Here is a 20863-nt window from a genome sequence, read left to right on the forward strand (position 1 = left end):
ACGTAAGATATTTGACGTTTCTCTCAGTCCATAGGCGTCCACGAAAAATTTTCTGGTTGCAGGCAACCCGAAAAGCGCCGTCCAAAAATTTTCGACAGTTTGAGAATCACTAGTGTATAGAAATGTATAATAAATTTTGATCCACTTCTCGCCACAACGCTTATATTAATGTTAAATCTACAAAAATGAATGTAAAAACAATTAAACTACATATTAAGTTAGATAAAAACTAAAGGTTCTTACATTAAAAACATAAGGTTAAATACGGAGAAGTGTCATGTGATTGTCAAGTTTCGAAACTAAGCAAAATGATTATGAAACTTGTGTTTTTTTTTATCAAATTGATGCTTTAATAAAACGTATTTTGTAATTATTGAAAAGGTTGAGTGAAGTTAGTAATATGAATTCAATCGAAACGTTTATAACAATGGGATCTGTATTTTGTTTATAGCAGTTTGTGAGTGTTTGTCGATTGGTTTGGATGCCGTCAAACAATTGACAAAATTAACAATAACAAGTGATTACTTGATTATTGTCATGTACAAAATGAATGTGTTTTTAATTGGATTCGCGTTGCTAGTAGTGGTAAGTAGATATTAAGGATAATAAACGTTAAATTTGAAATTGTTTTATTTTGTAGATAGTTCCGAATTTGTCGTGCAAGGATAAAGAGTCGATTTTGGGTGGATTCAAGTCGTACGTTGAGAATGTCGTAAGAAACAACAAACTTGTTTTCGAGGTGAACGTGAAGGGTAACGCTGAAGCCCTCAGGAATGTTTTCATGAGGGAGACGCAGCAGAACATCGAATTGTTGTTGGCTCAGTACGTTGATAAGTTTAATGATAAAGCGGCTGATATGGAGAGTATAGCGCACGACGCCATCGCCGCCGCTTCGGTGAAAATAGGCGCCGACATCGAGGTGAAACGAAGATGTATAATTATGAAGATCATAGGCGCAATAAGCAATATCGTGCAGAAAGTGATTTTCGCGGTGATCAAGCCGACTCCTGCCAGACAGAAGGTAGCGCCGCCGAAAAAGCAGACTCATCTCGTGGGCAAACCGCGTTGCATAAAACCGAAAGTCGATGCGCTTCCGAAGGATTACACCGGTTACGCTCGCAACGAAGACGGATATCCGGTGTTGATCGTCGGACCGAAGGACTGTAGCCCCAGCTACGTGGAAGCTTACGACGAATCGTTGAAGGATCTGATCACCGACGAGGTGAACGCTTACGTGGCCCATTACAAGTACAAAGCCAAGCTGAAATCGAACATCAATCAATTCTTGCCGACGCTGAAGGCGCGCTGCAAGAAGTACACAGACAAATGCTTGAAGAAACTGGAGAAATGCGAAGACGTCTGCGATGCCATCGAAATTGTACTCGATAATTCCGACAGGAAACTCGAAGAAATAGTCGAAGAGTCTGCAGAAAAATACTAACAAAGTAAACATTTACAATTTTAATTTCTTTTATTACAAATTAGCAAAAATAAATAAACATATATATTTACATTCCACAACAACTTTATTGATTATCGCATCAATTTACAACTTTTTCTGAATTTATATTTCAAAATTATGTAATTATATGGAAATAATTATATCAGTCGTTATTGAAATTCAGTAGAATATGATTGGATAATAAATTTTTGGGTGCGTCAATATTTCTCGGCGGCTTCTTTGATCAACTCTTCGGCGCCATTTAGGATATTTTCGGAGATGGCCTTCAAAGCTGCGACGATGTCTTCGCACTTTTTAAGCTTTTCCACGCATTCATCCGTGAACATCTTCAGCTCGGAAAGCACCGTATTCTTGTAGATGTTGATCTTATCCTGCATCTTAGCCAGATGACCGTAAGCGTTTACATACACGTTCACGTCTTCGCTCAACATGTCGTGAATGGATTCCTGAAAATCGCTCACGTAATCCGCATAGCAGTTCTCATGGTTATCCAAAATCTCATCCACAACTATCACCGGACTTCCGGTCTGCAGTTTGGCGTATCCGTGAAATTTCACCGGGAGATGATCGATCATCGGACGCGACTTCTTCGGCGGCGCCACGTTCACGGTGAACGTCTGATTTTTATTCAAGACACCGAGGAATTTCTCGAATACTTTCGGCGTCTTCACTAACGGTTCGTTCATCACCTTGTGCACCATGTTTCTGAGGGATGCTTTAAAATTGAGGACGAGTCCTCTGCGATCGTCACCGATTCCTGCTGCAATTTCGGCGGCTCCAATCCCTTCCGCGTTTACAACCAAATTCGCGTCGACGCCAAAGTCCTTATCCTTCCCATCCAACTTCAGATCCGCATCCATGCTCGCAGTCACATTCAGCACAGTCTGTTTCGCTAAATCCACCAGATCCTCTTGCACATCTCCGTAAGCATCAACAAATTGAGCAAGCAAAAGATCGATGTGCTCCTTCGTCTCGCTCACGTAACTGTTCTTCAGCTTATCCACGTTTCCCTTAATATTCTCATCGAGCACGCCCAGATTATTGGACGTGATTTCGTGAATGCATTCCACGAAATCTGCAATCACTGCGTCGCAACGTCCGTTCGATACAAACTGTAAACGGAAGAAAATAATCATTATTAATTCATAAATATTTTTTTATTAAAAAACAAAATCATATTTACTTTGAACTTACGGTGACTAGCGGCAAAAGAATTAAACTTAACTTCTTCATGTTCGATAGCGGAGTGATTGCTAGCAGAAAACGCATTAAACTTATTCGTTGCGATATTATTGTATTCGATAGGAGAAGTAAAAAATAAATTTAATTGCCAATTATTGCCGCTGCTATTGAACAATGTTTAATTGCGCGAGAAATAATGTAATTGGGAGTTTATAAATAGGTGGAGGAGTGGTGCGAGGAGCGACTTCAGGCGACGATCCAGACTTTAGAAGAAGATGAAGTTCACGCGAAACGTTGTCATCGCGGTAATGTTAATCTGAACGGCATTGATCAATTAATAACTATAATGATTCTAGTTCTTGGTTTTCGGCTCAGCGTTTTGCAATGACGAGGCGGTCGAGGAGCAGGATATTGTGGAGCAGGTGTTGAGTTCGGTATGATATTGATAATATCGACAATTTTGTCTGTATTATAATATGATATTTCTCGTTCTGTAGGAAGAGTCTTCCTCGATAGAATCGAATCCGAAGGAGGACTATAGTTTGGCCATCGATATGATAATTGAGGCGATGGAATCGGATCTGGTAAAGGACTTGGAGGACGCTGCGACTGAGGAGGACAGAAAGATGTGCATCGAGACGTTCATCAGTGATGCGAAAGATAACATCGAGACGTTCAAGACGTCGATGTTCGAATCGCAACCGCAGCAGAGGGCAGAGTTCGACGACGATTCCGATGACATCCATACGAGACTGGAAACGCTGATCGCTAAGCACGTGCCGCAGAGGAGGACCATCATTGGAGACGACACGCGGAAACTGATCACGAACATCTGGCAGAAACCGGTCCAGATGGGTATCAACGTGTACAACAATCTGAACTCGCTGTCGGACAGCATGAGTCAGCAAGCGGACGAGATCAACAGGAACGCGTACAGGCAATGCGACAGAGATGACTTCCTGCAATTCAAACAAAATCTGAAGCAGCTGATCGACTCGAACGTCAATGGTTATATTGCAACTCTGCAGCTGTACAATCGGGCGACCGTGAACACGAACGATTTCCGCGCCGTCCTCATGAAGAAGGTGAACGAGTTCACCAATAAGGCCTTGTCCGGGGCGCACGAGTGCCACGAGAATTTCCATGCGTTCAAGAAGGTCGCGCTTAAAGTCGGCGAGGAGCTCATAAGGATCAGCAACATCGAGAACAGACCCTTCAAGAAGGTCGACATCCAAGGCAAGACATCTCAAAAAACCCAAACAGAACGAATAAACTATTTTTAATGTTTCTTGTTTCAGCGCAAAAGGCCAAGAAGATATGCGAAATGGATAAGTCGAAATTCAACATCAACTGTAGATTTTAAGAAATATGTTATTGTAGATTTAATAAACGCAATTGTTAGCCGAAAAACGAGTGAAAGATTTGGTAGCCGAAGTTGTACTTCTTCACGAGGATCTGAACGAAACCCTCGAAAAGGTTCTTCTTAAACTCGATCACGTTGCTCGTGAGATTCCCCAGGATCGAATCGTGCTGTCGAAAGAAACCGAGTATCATCGGGACCGCTTTTTCCTCGTCCTCCGGCAAATCCTTCTCGAAATCATTCAAATCCTTTCTCAACTTCTTCACATCTTCCGTTTCCTACAAACGAATCAAACTAATTAAAAACAGAAAAATAATAATTAAAATTATAATAGCTTACCTCACAAAATATTACTTGGAAACTTATAATAAACGCCTGTAACAGAAAAGTTTAATTTCATGAAATTAATAAATATATTAAACTTGCTATTAAGAGTAGAAATGTTTTTGAATTCATCGTTCTGATCAACTGAAGCACTTTTCTTTCTAAGGAATTGAATAAACATTAGTTTATTTATATACCTTCACATTACGAGCGAAACAAATCAGTTTGTTTTGTACATAGAAATATTATCAACTGTGATAAGACTTTATTCCTCACCGTTATTAACATAAGAACATAAGGATATTAACTTTATCCTTGAATTTAACATTAACGCTTTTCACAAAAGTATTTTAATAACTGCGTATTTTCTATCAGACATAATGTATGCTTTAATTAAGTAGATAACTATAAAATTGATATTTCTTCTCAATTCACGTTATTACAAAACTATTATACAAAACTAGGATGTTCAAACAACTTTGTTTTACTAAAATGTATTTTGTATAATAAGTTATCAGACATAATGTTTGCTTTAATTAAGTAGATAACTTAAAAATTGATATTTCTTCTCAATTCACATTGACGAAATTACAAAAATGTTATACAAAATTAGGATGTGCAAACAACTTTGCTTTACTAAAATGTATTTTGTATAATAAATTATAGACTTTAATTAAATATTGATATTAATAGCCAATACAATTTGTTATACAAAGCTAGGATATACAAACAACGTTGATTATCCTAGTAACCCAATTGACAGGACAATGGGATTAAATGAAGGATTATTATAATTATGAGTTAATAGCATCAATAATTCTGACAATATTCTAATCATAATTGACAAATAAAACCACAGCTAGCTTTATGAATATCTTTGAAAACTAAATGACGTTTATAATTATTATTTTTGACAAAGCGTTACTTAGGTAACTAAATTATTATATTCTAGAGTTACTATAGTAACTAAAACCTGTTGTTAACGTAACCACAAGAGATTTTTTTTTAATATCCAAGTAAATTGTATCAAAGTACGTGATTGATAAGTGAAGCAAAGCAAAGTCAATTAAAGTCGATTAAAATACAATGAAACAATGGTCTTCGATGTGTTTATAAAAATGGACTGGTTTCGTGTAGAAGTCAGTTTGGAAGCTGCGGAATAAACGCAAAAATCAAAATGTTCAAGTATCTTTTATTCATCGCTGTACGTAAATTTCTTGCACCAAAGCATCTAAAATATCTAAAGTAAATTTCGTTTCAGCTTGTCATCAGTTGCCTTCTCCAATTCACAGAATGCGTAAGTATTCAAAACATTCGTGCATCCAAACGGGATTTATCTTATATGATAAATCTATACATTTGCTTTCTTTTTTTTTGGTATTTTTTGGTTTTTTAGAGGAGAAGATATTCGGACGATGTGTCTACATTCGGAGTAAGTGTGAAACTTAAATTAGTAAGAGAGGGAAGCATTCTGCCAGACGGCAATGAAATCTTCATTGAATCCATTTAATTTATTCTTTCATTGTAGAGGTATCATTCCGATGACAGCAGCGCTGTGGAATCCCGTGAAGTCGTAAGTCGTCAAACTGCGTTAAGAGTCGAGAGGAAAACGTAATGTTTGTGTGTATCAACGTTTTCGTTTGCAGAGTGGATCAAGCGGATCCAGTCTGGTGGGTGGAATGCTGCAGACCGTCGCGATGGTCTTCAACAACTTCGTCAGTAGCAATTTGAGATTCCTGGGAAGCATCGGCGTCTTCATATCGGAGAAGATCAGCAAGGTCATCTCCTGGTTTATCAACCTGATTATCAGATTCTCGCAGTAGACGATCGACTCGTGATCTTTTGTTGCCTTTAATGTTTCCCAAATAAAATGTACTGGATTTACTGCACATAAATTTCGCTCTAATTTTATTTATTTTTTAAACATCCTATAAAACCTTTACAACATTACTATTAGACGAATACAAAATTTGCAAATAAATATGAAATAGATAGAATGAAATGCAACTAATTTATTGTGGAAAATGAAAAAAAAATACATTCTGAAAATTTAGTTTTCTTATTAATGTATATGAAATAAATCTGAAAAGTCTTCGGTTTTTTAACCATTTGGTCAATAAAAATGTATACAATGTGTACAAATGTAAAAAATGTATAAATTTGAACAATCAAGCAATACATGACTTACAGAAGTAACCATTAACAATAAAATTGGTTTTCTTTTTGTTCAATTAATTTGGCTATGATTTGACTCAAAAACAGAAAGTATTTGAACATATAAGCTTTGTAAATCTAAGTAGAGGAATGTGAATCTAAAAAAATAGTAATGATATTATAGAAACGAAGTTAAAGACATGTTTATTTAAGAGATGTTATGTAATTGAATAATAATAATTTGAGTTTGTGAATCTAAGAGAAAGTAGTAATGTTATTATACAAACGAAGTTAAAGACATGTTTATTTAGGAGATTTTGTGGTGTAATTGAATGTAATTTATATGAAAATTTCTAGCTAAAACATATCTTCTCGTTTATGAATACAAATATAAATGATTGAAAAAGTTAGTTAATTAGCAATAATCGTTAACGTCTCTGGTATCAGTGTCTAGAATCTAGTAATTCAATAATTGTGGCGTTCTGCTTCATTTGGTGACAATTGAAAGATTTCGATTGTCGATTGTATTCAAAGTTGCGAGTTAATTGCAAAGCATGTGCACGTCCAACTATATAAAAATGGGCAAACATTGAGGAAATAACATCAATTTAGTCGCAGATCTTACATCGGGGAACAATCCAAAATACAAATATGTTCAAATCGTTGTTTATCGCCGCCGTAAGAAACTGCTATAATTATTAATTTAACAGTATTACATTTAATAAATTTCTTGCAGATCCTCGTCGCATTCGTGGTCCAAGCAGATGCACGCAGAAGCTTTGTACGAAGAAAAAAAACATAATATTGATCATCGTAAATTACTAATCTTAAATTTTTGTAGTTCCCGGCGGAGTATAGAAGGAGCAGCCAAAATGGCGTTGTGGCCAGAAACGTACTCCCCAAGGTTCTGAGTGAAGTCGACAAGCTTGTGTTGCAGGTGATCGATGACGATCTGAAGATTCCATTCCTGAACGAGGTGCTCACCATCGTGCACAAGACCATCCGCAAGGTCAGAAGCTTCCACGAAAGTCTACCCTCGTTCATTAAGAACATCATCGATAGGGGCGTCGATTATTCCGCCAACCTAGTTTTGAGAGTGGTCAGTTGTATCCTCAAGATGGCCAGGGGTATCATCAACAGGTTCAAGGGTATTTTCTCCTTCTGAATGGGTCTGATTTAATTTTTTGGAATGATTACAAACAATAAAGACTAAATCCAACAGCTACAACTGTATCATTATTATTATCATCCTACCCTTTTATCCCTAAACTATATAAAAGTATATTAGTTTAGCATTCGAAAACCATAACAAATGCTATAATTGCTAAACAACTCTTATTAATTCCATCATTTCACTATAGTTACCAATGACAGCTAATGGTTGCTATGCACACAATAACACTAACAACTAAGATAAATTCGCTGTTAAAATTAAATTACAAACTTAAAATTTTAGATAGAAGGTTCAGGTTATAGAATAACAATAAGTTTCGATGGTTTGATTAAACCTTAATATATTTCATGAGGAATGTTTCTACAAATAAATATAAAAAAATAGGTACTAAAGTCTCTGTACAAACGTTCAATATATAATGTCGTGCACTTCTTCTTAAAGATTCTGATCAGTACGGAAATTTCTAACAGTTGCAATAAAATTTTGTACAAATAAAATGTTACTAAATTATTTCTTAAACTAACTTCACATAAACATGTTATTAGAAAGAACTTAATTATTTAAAAAAAAAAAAAACAAGTACATTTGGATGTTCTTATATATTATACAATCCATTAATATCGATAATATATGTTAGATATTCTGATTCAATGTTTTTTTTTTTTATTTCTGTCCATTATGATTCTCAACTCGCAATTGGAGTTGGTTTCTAACTAGAAGAATTTAAGACAGTTTTGTATAAAATAGCAAAATGTGTTCGTGTAAATATAGAATATCAGATATATATGTAATTAGTTTTTTTTGCTGTGTCGAAGATTATTACCTGTTTTTTTTCTTTCTTCGTTTCAGTTCTTAATTATCTTATTATTAAAAAAATGAAATCAATCAATGATTGTATATGATGTGAAATGGTGTGTGTGGAAAAACACAATCGATCGTTAAACAATTGGATTAATTGGAAAATGTCTATAAATTCGGTATCGGAATTGGAACAGGACGTATCGATCAGCGCACGCAAAAATGTTCCGCTTTCTTCTCGTTATTGCCGTAAGTATTCCTCGTCCTCTCCTCTTGACCAAAAGAAAAGAAACAACAAAAAAATACAACGTATTTTAGGTGCTAGCTATCTCAACGAACGCCGAAGACATTTATGTAAGTCAGTCAGCAAGTCCGTTCGATATGAACCTCACGTCAAAGCTGTTTCTTTTAAATGCGCTAGGATCTGCAAGAGAAAGCCGAGGAGATCGCCGACAGAGCATCCGATATCCTGAATAATGCCGTGGAGGAGTTCACGAACATCCTGTTCGAGCAGCCGTCTTACAAACACGACGAGGCGCTCCTGATGATCGAGAGGAAGCTGCAGGACGCGCTCCAAGTGCTCGCAGGAGAGTACAAGCATATGTCGCAGAGGGTCAAGAAGATCGTCGGCAAAGTCAACAAATCGACGATATCCACCTTCGACAACTACATCGCCGGAATCATGAAGGACAAGCAGGGATTCATCGCCCAGCACACAATCAAAGTGGACAAGAAGTAAAGGTCTCTCTATTTCTTTCTTTCTGCAGCGAACACACGTATATAGAATGTCATTAAAGATTCCGTAGAAAATCTGGCTATTCGCTAAATTCTTCCCTTCATTCGATATAAACGTCCCTTTTAAAATTGATATTATTATTATTATTATCTCAGTCGCAACAATAATGATTGAATCACACTTGTACTCTATGTATACATAAATTTGCTCCAGTTTCTCTCCCATTCTATTTATGTATATTATATATATATAAATATACCTATGTACGTATATCTATGTGCTTCTCAACAATAGCCGCTTTTGAATTCGAGGAAGGTGTGTTCAGTGACTGACACTATCACGCTCTTCTGTTCTCTCCGTCTGTGTTGCCAGAAACAAAGGGAAATTCCGAAGGTCAACGCAACGATGAGCACGGTGGATGCGACGAAGGCGACCGTAGTTAGAATGGTATTGATGGAGCTTTGGTTGGCGCAGTTTATTCCCTCCTCGTCGTATGCGGAAGGACAATGCGCCAAGCCGTCGCACCAGAGATCCGAACTAATGCAGGCTCCAATTTCCGGACAACTGAAATGTATGAAAAAAAAAATAAATCAATGCAATTATGTATGCAAGGAGTTTATTCACTCACGTGTGCTGACAGGCTGGCGGTTTTATAGTCAACATTCCGCTGGGAAGCGTCAACGCTGGGTTCTTGGAGATCTCCATCCAGTTGACCGCGAAGCTTCCGAACGGTTCTCGCTGCAGAAACTCGACGACGAAGCTGCGCGAATGCCGGAAACGGATGTTCTCGAAGGAGTAATAACTCCAGCCCTTGGAAAGCGTCTCGAAACTGTCCTCGGCATCTGGGCAAATCACTTTTACCTCTTCCTCGCTCGGAGAGTGAACCAGGATTCGGTTCTTGCTACCGCACATCGTTGAATTCCGCATCTCGAATCCGCGGATCTTCAGATACAGGAAATTACTGACCGGATCCTCGGGTTCTATGAGCCACGGTTGATTCGTGCAGTAACCGAGAGTGCCGTTCTCGCCGTTTCCAATATGCACGGTGATTTCTCCGCTGCTCCCTTTCAGTCTTCGACCCTTCCACGGATTCAAGCATCTGTTTTCTCCGGCGCCGAGGAACTCGTAACTTCCCTCGAAATGGTAATCCCTGAAATCTTCGCTAACGTTCATACCGGTTACGACGAAACCTACGACGACTTTGCGACCCGTTCGAGTGGATATCGACGCTTCGCTCAGATTGCCGCACAGGCAATCCCTCTTAATCTCGACGCCCTTCCAAGGATATTCGCTGATGTGAATCTGAGCCAGGCCTTGATCACCGAAGCTCTTACATTTCCAGCGACCGCTCTCCGGATCTCTATAAGAGTAACACCGTTTCTTTCCCAAGTGTATTCCGGTGAAGTGGAGCTCGACGCGTTTACCATCTCCGGCCTCGAAATGGTAAGCGCAGTTGAGCTTCGCATTTCCGCCTCTTCCGAACAGGAACGTCGTTCTCGGGGAATGGAAGCGGCCGGATGGAGCCCTCATGATCCTCTCGCAGGGATTCATAGAGGAAGCCTGGACGCCCTCCTGCGAAAGATCGACGAATTCGTATCGGATGACGAAGCTTGATGGGTACAGCACGTTCCCGTACCGGATGGTGTGCGCTATCGTTAAATCAGATTTCGTGGACACGTAGCTCTCTTTTAGATTGCACGAACGCGTCACGCGCGTTGAATTATTCAGCAGCAGATGATCGCACAATTTGGGCCGCTCGTCCTTGCAGAACTGACCCATGAGCGGCACGTTCTTGGTCTTGATATCGCCGTCCCACAGCTGAAGCTGCACATCGCAATCCGCCTCGTTGTATTTCTCTCCGGCTACGTGATACTTGATGAACGATATCCAGACCACCTCGTGCCGATGTCCACGGAAGTAATAGTGGCACGTCGTGTTCGGTGGAAGCGAATGCACAGGACTCTCCAATATTCCGCTGGGATTCTCGAAGGCGCTCACCAAGAATTCGCACTTTTTCCCCTGCTCAATGTACGTGGGCGACTCCTTGTTCACGTAGAATATTTGCACCTCCAATTCGAATCCGGGCAGATGCGATAATGGCAAAGGATGAAAGGGATTGCCGTAAGGCGAAGTCCTGAATTTCAGCAGCAATTCCGGTCCGGAGCTCACGATTTCCGGCATGCTCTCGCCGCTGCACAAATGCACCAGAATCGGAGCGGACTGCTCCCATCCATCGGTGATCTCGATGTAATCCTGAATAACGTTGCATCTATCCCAGATCCTGAAGACTCGATCGCTGTTATCGAACTTCGTTACCAGACCTTTGAAGACGTTCGTATTAGCCTGTCGCACCGCTATTAAAGCGTGCTTCCCAGGCGGCGCGCTTCTATCCCTTATCCGGTAATTACAACTAACATTCCTCGGATAAATACCCGGATAATTCGGAGATTGGATCCTGCAGCTCCGTTTATTGCAACCCTCTAACAGACGATCGCAGTAGGTCCCTGCATGCAGCTTCCCTCTGTACAACCTCTGGGAAACATTTCCATATCGAATCCGGGCGTCGCTCAAACGCAGAAATTTGTACGATAATTTGAACTCGAACGTATTGTAGCCGGAAGCCTTGAACAAAACAGAAGAGAGTAATTTGCTATCAACTCTTAAACAGTATTAGACTAAAGTTAGATTCACCTGTTGAGGCGGTAAGCGCTCGATGAAAAGGGTCAAATTTATGGACGGCGTTTCGCTGTAGTATACCGTGTAACCCCAGGAGCTGCCGCACCATTTCCCACCCAGCGATGGTCTATTGCTTTCCGTTATCGATATGAACCCGTCGGGACAACCCTGCGACGTGAACGATTCGAACGTCCCCACAGAGAACGCATCAAAACTCAACTGCAATTTACAAATAAAAATCGCCGTTTCATCCCAACAATATTTAAGTTACCTTACTTTTTACTAAACACAACTTTTATTTAAACTAAACCAACAATTACAATACTTCTAAAATATAATTCAAACAACAATTTAAGATAAAAACGAAAAATCTACAATAACTAATCTATAATATTTAGTTCCATTTCCAATGAAAACAGTTAATTAGAACATTTATGCACGAAATGGAGATAGATTTTATATAATGTAGCAATATTTCTTTTTACGAAAATCTAGGTGTTCTAATAAATATTTGTTTTGTAATCCAGAGTTGTATAATTTCTAATCTACCTGCACAAGTTCTCCGTGGTTCTTGCCCAGAGCTGTGAAATTTAAATGGCACAGAAAGGGTAGACCGTCGTCATCCTCTGCGGGTCGTCTGATCTCCAGGTCATAGGTATGTCCGACCTCTCCGTGATACGTCCGGTTGCAAGCAGCGATGACGCGTTGTTTAGAAGATCGTTGGAATTCGTAACTCACTGCCATCTCCAACAAATTCCGTACGCAATTCGGCGGTTCGTCCGTCGAGTCTCCGCAGTCCTGGACACCGTTGCAGAACTTGTCCACGCCGATGCACCTGCTGCCAAAATCACAAGAGAACTCCGATTTCTTGCAACCCCACACCGTGGACAAGGCCAGGAACATCACGTTCAAAGTCTTCAGCATTTCGTCTACAAAACGTTGCAATTCAAAAGAAAATATGTGTGTACATTTGATGTACGGCAATGCGCGTTACCCAGACTGAAATGCCGGCTTGCTTGGATGGAAAGCAGCACGACCGACCACAAAACAACGGGGGCGGCGCACAACCCCCGCGCACAAATCGAAGTCGCAACCCCCCCAGGAAAACCCGAGTTGACAGGATTTTTTTTTCTTCTTGAAACGGTGAATTTGGATGGATGCAAGGGAACAGCGATGTGGATAAGGTTATAGAAAAATCGCTTTCGTTTTTATTAAATTATATTTATTATGTAGTAACGAAACGTCTATTGTTCTTTGAGTTCCTTAAGACGCCTGACTGCAGACCTGACGGAAGCGGCGGCAGTGGTCGAGTAGACCCAGGCACCTCCAGCTACTACACGCTTACACCTCTTGCAGGACCAAATGCCAACAACGCTACGCTTCATGGCATCCTAAAAACAAAGAAAAACATTATAAATCATCCAATGCATTAATACAGAAAAAAATAGCACATTCAGAACTTTTATTATAATAGTTAAATCTTAAGATTAGTAAAAGAGAGAATATTCAATTTCTGATGATTCTTACATTATTTAAAAATGATCAGTTAATATTCATGCTGTTTGCATCAATCTCTCTCAAACATCCTTAGATGATAATAGTTTGAACGCATCTTGTTATTAGCAGACAATTGTTGAATGCTAGAAAACAACAATCATACAAAACATGCTGATGAACCAAACACTATTGTAACTATATTGAGCTGTTAATCAATATACTAATATCCTTCTGGACATACCTTTCCGCAGAAACTGCAAGAGTATTTGCTGTGCTGGGTGATTTCCATCTTTTTGACCATTTTACGGAGAGAAGCACCATAACGGGTACCATATTTACCGGTGATTCCAACCTTCTTAGTGCGTTTGGCCTAAAAAACAGAAAAAAAGCACGTTAAGAATAAATACCATCGATGAAGCAATCATAACCTCAACGCCAAAACATCAACACTTATTTCGGCCGTAATTGCCGATGTTTCGGTTTCCTCGCATAAATCATCCGCGAAACGCATTAAACGGCGTGAGCCGCGAAAATTCGTAGCGGTTTCGCGAAGAATTCAGCAAGGATTTCATTGATTTTTCGAGATTTTAGTGGACTTACCATTTTGTTAGGTACGATGTGTACGCGTTTCGAAACGGAAAAGAAAACTGAGAACGAAACGACGCCTGACGATGCACAGCTGAATTACTGCTTGCTAACACGGTTGCCTATCGCGAAGAGAGATTGTAATTTTCGGAAGAAACTTTGGTTGCCTACATAACAAATGGTTTATTTTTAACTTTAATCTGTTATTTAAACGATCAAATTATTTATAAAACTTACTTATATTGATATTATAATACATATTTAAACGAATCTTCTATAATTTTTAAATTTATTATTCGAAATATTATTTATTAACAATTAAGTAAGGACAGTCTCCTACTTACAATTATTTAATTACTTGCACATTAAACTTTAAATTAAACTTTAAACTAAACTTTAAACTAAACTTTAAACTAAACTTTAAACTAAACTTTAAACTAAACTTTAAACTAAACTTTAAACTAAACTTTAAACTAAACTTTAAACTAAACTTTAAATAAACTTTAAACTAAACTTTAAACTAAACTTTAAACTAAACTTTAAACTAAACTTTAAACTAAACTTTAAACTAAACTTTAAACTAAACTTTAAACTAAACTTTAAACTAACAATCTACAAACAATTGCTTAAAATGTTAGCAATAGTTTAAATAAGCAATCATAAAAATGTATACAGTTTCTTTGATAAACATCTCAGTAAAATATTGTATTTTCAAGTATACCATAAATATCTTATACATTCTGCACCATTTAGTGTCCTCCTGCGACTTGCTGATAAAACGTTACGCGTTTGCAGCTTTCAACACATTTTCCCATCCCTTATATTGGAAAATATATAATGTGGACTTGGCCTACTTTAATCCTATTATGGATCATTTTTCATGTCAACTACGCTTAAACGAAAATGCTTTTCTTCTATTTATTTCCAATTTATAGAAAGAAAATTAATGTTCATTCTTTCCCCAATTACAAAAATAAATTTCGTTAGAAAATGTGTATTTCGATTAATCAAAATTATTTTTAGTGCATGTCTAATACTTTGAAGTATTTGTAACTAGGTTAATACTATTTTTGTTTCGATTGCAATACACAATGTTTGATTACTTATTTAAGTGTTTTCATTTAATACTGCTATCATTTCGTAGAAATCTACTGTAATTTTGATAAGAGGAATTGACTAATAGAGAAATATATAAAAATAGTTTTTTTTTTATAAAAGTGTGTTAATTGTATTCAAGTAAATCATTTAGTTTATTAAACTTTTTGTTGGATGATTATTATTGATTTCTTAAGGGATTAATCTAATAGGTTTAATAAGTTTGTATTAAAGTTTAGAATGGGAAAGGCCTTATGGAAAATATTATTGTTTTGGCTTAGTTTCTATAATTGATTTCATATAGATCGCTCGATAATTGTATTGATAACGATAGTAGTGTGTATTTTTAGTTCACTTGTGATAAGGCCTATTAGATTGCAGTTTCACAATTTTTTCTTGCACGATTATATTGAATTGATTGCAATCTTGAGGACGTTTGGAAAAATGCAAGAAAAAAATGCGAAGATAAATTATGACTTTTTTCCAATCTGCATGAGTATAAATGGCATAGTACGTGGAGATCAGATCAAACCACAATGAAAATCGCCATTGTAGTAGCATCTCTCTTGGCTCTTGCCAGTGGTAAGTGAGGCAACAAAGTTGTATCCGATGTTGTCTTTACAAAGAGTTTGGTTACAGCGGCCCCGAAGCCGTTCGTCGTTGGCGGCGAGGATGCTGCGAGGGACGAGTTCCCATACCAGATCTCCTTGCAATGGGGCGTTTTGGGAATCTTCCAGCACGTCTGCGGTGGTTCCATCATCGCTCCCCAATGGGTTTTGACCGCTGGTCACTGCGTCACCGAACTCCCGTTCCCAGGAGACATGAAGATCCATGCCGGAATCTTGAAGCTCAACGATAACGTCGAAAGTCGTCAAACCATCAAAGTTGTCGATCGCATCGTCCATCCCGACTACGCAGGGTAATTACATTACCGATGTGAAAATAAACGAAGATGTAATTACATTATTAATTGAATGCAGTGGCGTCAACCCCAACGATGTCGCTCTGCTGAAGCTCGCGGAACCTTTGGAATTCAACGATTCCGTTCAGCCGATCGCTCTTCCAGCTGCTGGTGATATCCCGAGCGGAGATTCCGTTCTCTCTGGATGGGGATCCACCTCCTCCGGTCAAATCCCAAGCATGCCCAACAACTTGCAGAAGATCGACCTTCCACTGCTCTCCAACGAAGGTGATATTCGAAAAAGACCATCGATTTTGTTAATCTTCAATCTGTTTTTTCTTTCACTTCTAGAATGCGCTAATGCCCTGTCCGCTATTATGGGAACCTCTGAGCCATTGAACCAAGACAACGTCTGCACTGGACCTTTGGACGGTGGAAAGTCTGCTTGCAGCGGAGACTCCGGCGGTCCACTTGCTCAAGACGGCAAGGTCATCGGTATCGTCTCCTGGGGAATCATGCCTTGCGGATCTACCGGCGCTCCATCCGTCTACACCCAAGTCAGCAGCTTCGTTGATTTCATCAACAAACACGTTTCCGCTTAATTGACAACATGTTTTTTTTTTGAATATTTGATTTAAATATATGAAAAGCAACAACATCTTGAAAGATTTTAATACACAATCCAATTATATACAAAGTATAATTAGTCTTAATAGTTTTTCCAACTTTCATATGCATATTTTGCAACCATTTCGGAGAAAATCACTAAAATGTGAAGACATTGCTTTTTGAGCGTAAAATTTTTCGTTATTTCATCCGTCTACACCCAAGTCAGCAGCTTCGTTGATTTCATCAACAAACACGTCTCCGCTTAATTGACAACATGTTTTTTTTTTGAATATTTGATTTAAATATATGAAAAGCAACAACATCTTGAAAGATTTTAATACACAATCCAATTATATACAAAGTATAATTAGTCTTAATAGTTTTTCCAACTTTCATATGCATATTTTGCAACCATTTCGGAGAAAATCACTAAAATGTGAAGACATTGCTTTTTCGAGCGTAAAATTTTTCGTTATTTCATCCGTCTACACCCAAGTCAGCAGCTTCGTTGATTTCATCAACAAACACGTCTCCGCTTAATTGACAACATGTTTTTTTTTTGAATATTTGATTTAAATATATGAAAAGCAACAACATCTTGAAAGATTTTAATACACAATCCAATTATATACAAAGTATAATTAGTCTTAATAGTTTTTCCAACTTTCATATGCATATTTTGCAACCATTTCGGAGAAAATCACTAAAACGTGAAGACATTGCTTTTTCGAGCGTAAATTTTTTCGTTATTTCATTTTTAAACTTGAATTATAGTCAAACATTCCCCAAAGATCCAACATTCATATGCATCTTTTACATCCATTCTATTTACTATAGTTTCTTTTCAATTTCTGAAGGTTTTTTTTTTTGTAGGTAGGAATGAAAATAAATTCGTTGATCGTTATGTTTAGATGGAGTTATCGAAGATGCACATGAATGGAACAATGCAATTTCGAATATCGTATGATAATCGTGCCGAAGGTAAATCAAGATACAAATCTGAACCCGACGACCACTCAAAACGCGTCCAAAAATATAACTCTTATCGAAGCAATTACACAATGAAGCAGCATATATATAGAAGCAGAATCACCGTGAAACAATCAAAAGTAAATACAACCGAAAAAAAGGATGAAGTGTTTCGTAGTTTTGGCAGCTTTGGCTGCATGCGCTTATGGTGAGTACGCTTTAACTCTTTAAAAATGGAATTAATGTTTGTAATTTTTCTGTAGCTGCGCCAAGCGGTTTCATCACCAACGGCGAAGACGCCAAATTGGGGCAATTCCCACACCAGATCTCCCTGCAATGGGGCATCATGGGTCTCTTCCAGCACATGTGCGGTGGTTCGATCATCGCCCCCGAATGGATCCTGACCGCCGGTCACTGCATCACCGAACTGCCGATCGCCGGAGACATGAAGATCAGAGCAGGAATCTTACAGCTCACCGACAGCGAACACATGCAGGAAATCGAGGTCGTCGAGAGGATCGTCCATCCCGACTACCAAGGGTAAAAATCTTCGTTTGAATTGAACGATAATTTCAATGGTATTGTTCTCTCTTCAGCGGTGTCAACCCCAACGATATTGCTTTGCTCAAGTTGGCCAAGCCATTGGAGTTCAATGATTACGTGCAGCCGATCGGTCTGCCTAAAGAGGGCGTCATCCCTGAGGGAGAGAGCACACTTTCCGGCTGGGGATCCACTTCCACCGGTCAAATCCCAAGCATGCCCAACACTTTGCAGACCATCAACCTTCCAGTCCTTCCACATCAAGGTACCAATACCATTTACACCTGGTGATCTCTTTAACATTCTTCGATTTACAGAATGCGCTGATGCTTTGACCGCCATCATGGGTTCCCCTGAACCATTGACCACCAGCAACGTCTGCACCGGTCCCTTGACCGGAGGAAAGTCCGCCTGCAGCGGAGACTCCGGCGGTCCACTCGTCCAGGACAAGACCATCATCGGCATCGTCTCCTGGGGAATCATGCCTTGCGGATCTGAAGGCGCTCCATCCGTCTACACCCAAGTCAGCAGCTTCAACGATTTCATCCACAGACACGTCAGAAATTTGTAAATCAATGATAACTTTCCAATAAAAAAAAAACAACCGTAATTTCTTTCCAATCGTGACTTTAAACCAGAGGTTCTCAAACTTGTTTGTGTTGTAGACCCCTTGCCATGTTTTTCGGTTTTGGGTAGACCCCCTAGATCTTTATAATTATTAAGATCTTTGCTCTGAGACTGTGCGTATGCTTGTAACAAGATGATACTGGTATATCATTATGTGGAGGTTTTTACAAGTTCAGATCTGGTCTATATCGAAAGCCCGACTACCATAATCCCGACTATATCAAAATCCCGACAACCATAATCCCGACTGTATCGAAATCCCGACAGTGTCTTTTATTATTATAATGTATACAATAACATTATTAAATTATTCCGAAACGTAGTCACCATCTATTATTATTTAACTATTATTTAATATTAATAACTATAAATTATTATGAATAATTCAATGAAATCAAATACAATAAATAACAACAATAATAATCTCAACGCCCCCCGTTATATTCTAGAAATAAAAAACTCGAGCGATGAATTTTTAAAATTATCTTTATTATAATACATAAATGAATAAAATAATTATAATGAAACACTATGAGCTATTCCGCGAAGATAACTTATTAATGTTCTGTTTTGTCGATCATTTACAATAAAAGACACTGTCGGGATTTCGATTAGTCGGGATTATGGTTGTCGGGATTTTGATATAGTCGGGATTTCGAATGTCGGTGTTTCGATACAGTAGGGATTTCGATACAGTCGGAATTTCGAACGTCGGGATTTTGATTGTCCCCCATTTTCATTTCATGGACCACCAAATTTTTTTTTCGCTGACGTTGACCCCTTGCTAGTTGTCATAGACCCCTGGGGGTCGATATAGACCACTTTGGGAATCACTGCTTAAAACTATCAAACAACAAAATACAGATTCCAAATATTCAATTGAATCAAAAATATACAAAATTCAATTGCAGCAAATAAATCTAAGAAATCTAAATCTAAATAACAATTATATTACCTAAAACTGAAAACTGAAACTTTCTCGACAACATAAATTCCAATGCAACATATGTTTGTCTCTAAATAAAAATCGTTTCAATTTTAGTTTTTTTTTTCTTCCTTTCTTTATAAAATTAAAGTGAATTTTAGTAAAATTTTCGCAATTAATCGCAATTCACAGAAAATTATATAATTTGAATATACAAATAAACAGTTTATTATCAGACACCTGCTATAATCTACAACGAATTTATATAAATAAATGCAATTGATTTTCAATCGAAATGTAATTTACTGAATGTTGTAATCAAAATTTTATGATTCTTGTGTAAAAATAAATAGTTTATCAGATATCTGCTATATAATCCAGATATAGAATATAAATTAAATAAACAGAAATACATTGAATTGAGAAAATTTCGTCACGCATTTCCGATGAGAAGGAGCAATAATATTCGATGAAGGCGCGCGTGGGTTTAAATAGAAATGCGGCGTAATCAATTTCCACATTCAATTTAAATTAGTGTGAAGCAATACGAATTCGGCCTCAAATAATTTCATCTTAAATCTCTTAAAACCTTAATCAAAAATTTAACAATATTAGAAAAATAAAATAAGTAATTTGAATAAAATGCAATGATATAAATTTTGTTTGCGTCAATTCAGTTTTATAAATTGTTATTTATGTATCGTCTAATTTAACATCTTAAATAGAAAATGGGCTTAAATAGAAAATGCAGCGTAATCAATTTCCACATTCAATTTAAATTAGTGAGCAATACGAATTCGGCCTCCAACAATTTCATCTTAAATCTCTTAAAACGTTAATCAAAAATTTAACAATATTAGACAAATAAAATAAGTAATTTGAATAAAATGCAATGGTTTTTTTTTATGTAATTTGATATAAATTTTGTTTGCGTCAATTCAGTTTTCTAAATTGTTATTTATGTAACGTCTAATTTAACATCTTAAATAGAAAATGGGCTTAAATAGAAAATGCGGCGTAATCAATTTCCACATTAAATTTAAATTAGTATGAAGCAATACGAATTCGGCCTCAAATAATTTCATCTTAAATCTCTTAAAACCTTAATAAAAAATTTAACAATATTAGACAAATAAAATAAGTAATTTGAATAAAATGCAATGGTTTTTTTTATGTAATTTGATATAAATTTTGTTTGCGTCAATTCAGTTTTCTAAATTGTTATTTATGTAACGTCTAATTTAACATC

At 37.6% G+C, this 20863-nt stretch overlaps 7 protein-coding genes across 9 annotated transcripts; 5 read left to right on the top strand and 2 right to left on the bottom strand.

Annotated features, from left to right (window-relative positions):
* The first annotated feature begins 2918 nt into the window (after positions 1 to 2918).
* LOC108556828 lies at positions 2919 to 4007 on the top strand. Its single transcript, XM_017913105.1, has 4 exons — positions 2919 to 2949; positions 3001 to 3078; positions 3142 to 3880; positions 3943 to 4007. The coding sequence occupies exons 1-4, from the start codon at positions 2920 to 2922 to the stop codon at positions 4005 to 4007; spliced, it is 912 nt and encodes a 303-aa protein (XP_017768594.1). The 5' UTR covers position 2919.
* Positions 4008 to 5486: 1479 nt separating this feature from the next.
* On the top strand, positions 5487 to 6212 carry LOC108556833. Of its 2 annotated transcripts, XM_017913111.1 has the most exons (5): positions 5491 to 5532; positions 5590 to 5625; positions 5725 to 5760; positions 5857 to 5901; positions 5975 to 6212. In XM_017913111.1, exons 1-5 carry the CDS (start codon positions 5506 to 5508, stop codon positions 6149 to 6151), a joined length of 321 nt encoding a protein of 106 aa, XP_017768600.1. In that variant the 5' UTR covers positions 5491 to 5505; the 3' UTR covers positions 6152 to 6212. The 2 variants fall into 2 exon arrangements, with proteins under 2 accessions (XP_017768603.1, XP_017768600.1); XM_017913114.1 differs by lacking the exon at positions 5725 to 5760 and having other exon boundaries at positions 5487 to 5532.
* A 711-nt stretch (positions 6213 to 6923) lies between these two features.
* LOC108556832 lies at positions 6924 to 7875 on the top strand. The gene is made up of 3 exons (XM_017913110.1): positions 6924 to 7160; positions 7219 to 7263; positions 7324 to 7875. The coding sequence occupies exons 1-3, from the start codon at positions 7134 to 7136 to the stop codon at positions 7645 to 7647; spliced, it is 396 nt and encodes a 131-aa protein (XP_017768599.1). The 5' UTR covers positions 6924 to 7133; the 3' UTR covers positions 7648 to 7875.
* A 1578-nt stretch (positions 7876 to 9453) lies between these two features.
* LOC108556850 lies at positions 9454 to 12923 on the bottom strand. Its single transcript, XM_017913133.1, has 5 exons — positions 12861 to 12923; positions 12416 to 12795; positions 11882 to 12085; positions 9819 to 11812; positions 9454 to 9754 (listed from the first exon to the last, which is right to left on the bottom strand). The coding sequence occupies exons 2-5, from the start codon at positions 12788 to 12790 to the stop codon at positions 9475 to 9477; spliced, it is 2853 nt and encodes a 950-aa protein (XP_017768622.1). The 5' UTR covers positions 12791 to 12795; positions 12861 to 12923; the 3' UTR covers positions 9454 to 9474.
* A 143-nt stretch (positions 12924 to 13066) lies between these two features.
* On the bottom strand, positions 13067 to 14064 carry LOC108556830 (60S ribosomal protein L37a). The gene is made up of 3 exons (XM_017913108.1): positions 13964 to 14064; positions 13605 to 13733; positions 13067 to 13257 (listed from the first exon to the last, which is right to left on the bottom strand). The coding sequence occupies exons 1-3, from the start codon at positions 13964 to 13966 to the stop codon at positions 13111 to 13113; spliced, it is 279 nt and encodes a 92-aa protein (XP_017768597.1). The 5' UTR covers positions 13967 to 14064; the 3' UTR covers positions 13067 to 13110.
* Positions 14065 to 15553: 1489 nt separating this feature from the next.
* On the top strand, positions 15554 to 16858 carry LOC108556829 (trypsin-1-like). 2 transcript variants are annotated; one of them, XM_017913107.1, is made up of 5 exons: positions 15554 to 15625; positions 15683 to 15962; positions 16024 to 16232; positions 16296 to 16501; positions 16775 to 16858. In XM_017913107.1, exons 1-5 carry the CDS (start codon positions 15580 to 15582, stop codon positions 16817 to 16819), a joined length of 786 nt encoding a protein of 261 aa, XP_017768596.1. In that variant the 5' UTR covers positions 15554 to 15579; the 3' UTR covers positions 16820 to 16858. The 2 variants fall into 2 exon arrangements, with proteins under 2 accessions (XP_017768596.1, XP_017768595.1); XM_017913106.1 differs by lacking the exon at positions 16775 to 16858 and having other exon boundaries at positions 16296 to 16602.
* Positions 16859 to 17650: 792 nt separating this feature from the next.
* Positions 17651 to 18689, top strand: LOC108556839 (trypsin-1-like). The gene is made up of 4 exons (XM_017913122.1): positions 17651 to 17730; positions 17786 to 18062; positions 18119 to 18327; positions 18380 to 18689. Exons 1-4 carry the CDS (start codon positions 17685 to 17687, stop codon positions 18631 to 18633), a joined length of 786 nt encoding a protein of 261 aa, XP_017768611.1. The 5' UTR covers positions 17651 to 17684; the 3' UTR covers positions 18634 to 18689.
* The last annotated feature ends 2174 nt before the right edge of the window (positions 18690 to 20863 follow it).

This window comes from Nicrophorus vespilloides, unplaced genomic scaffold, assembly GCF_001412225.1.
Source record: "Nicrophorus vespilloides isolate i.1.1-1 unplaced genomic scaffold, Nicve_v1.0, whole genome shotgun sequence".
In the NCBI taxonomy this organism is placed as follows: Eukaryota; Metazoa; Arthropoda; class Insecta; order Coleoptera; family Silphidae; genus Nicrophorus; species Nicrophorus vespilloides.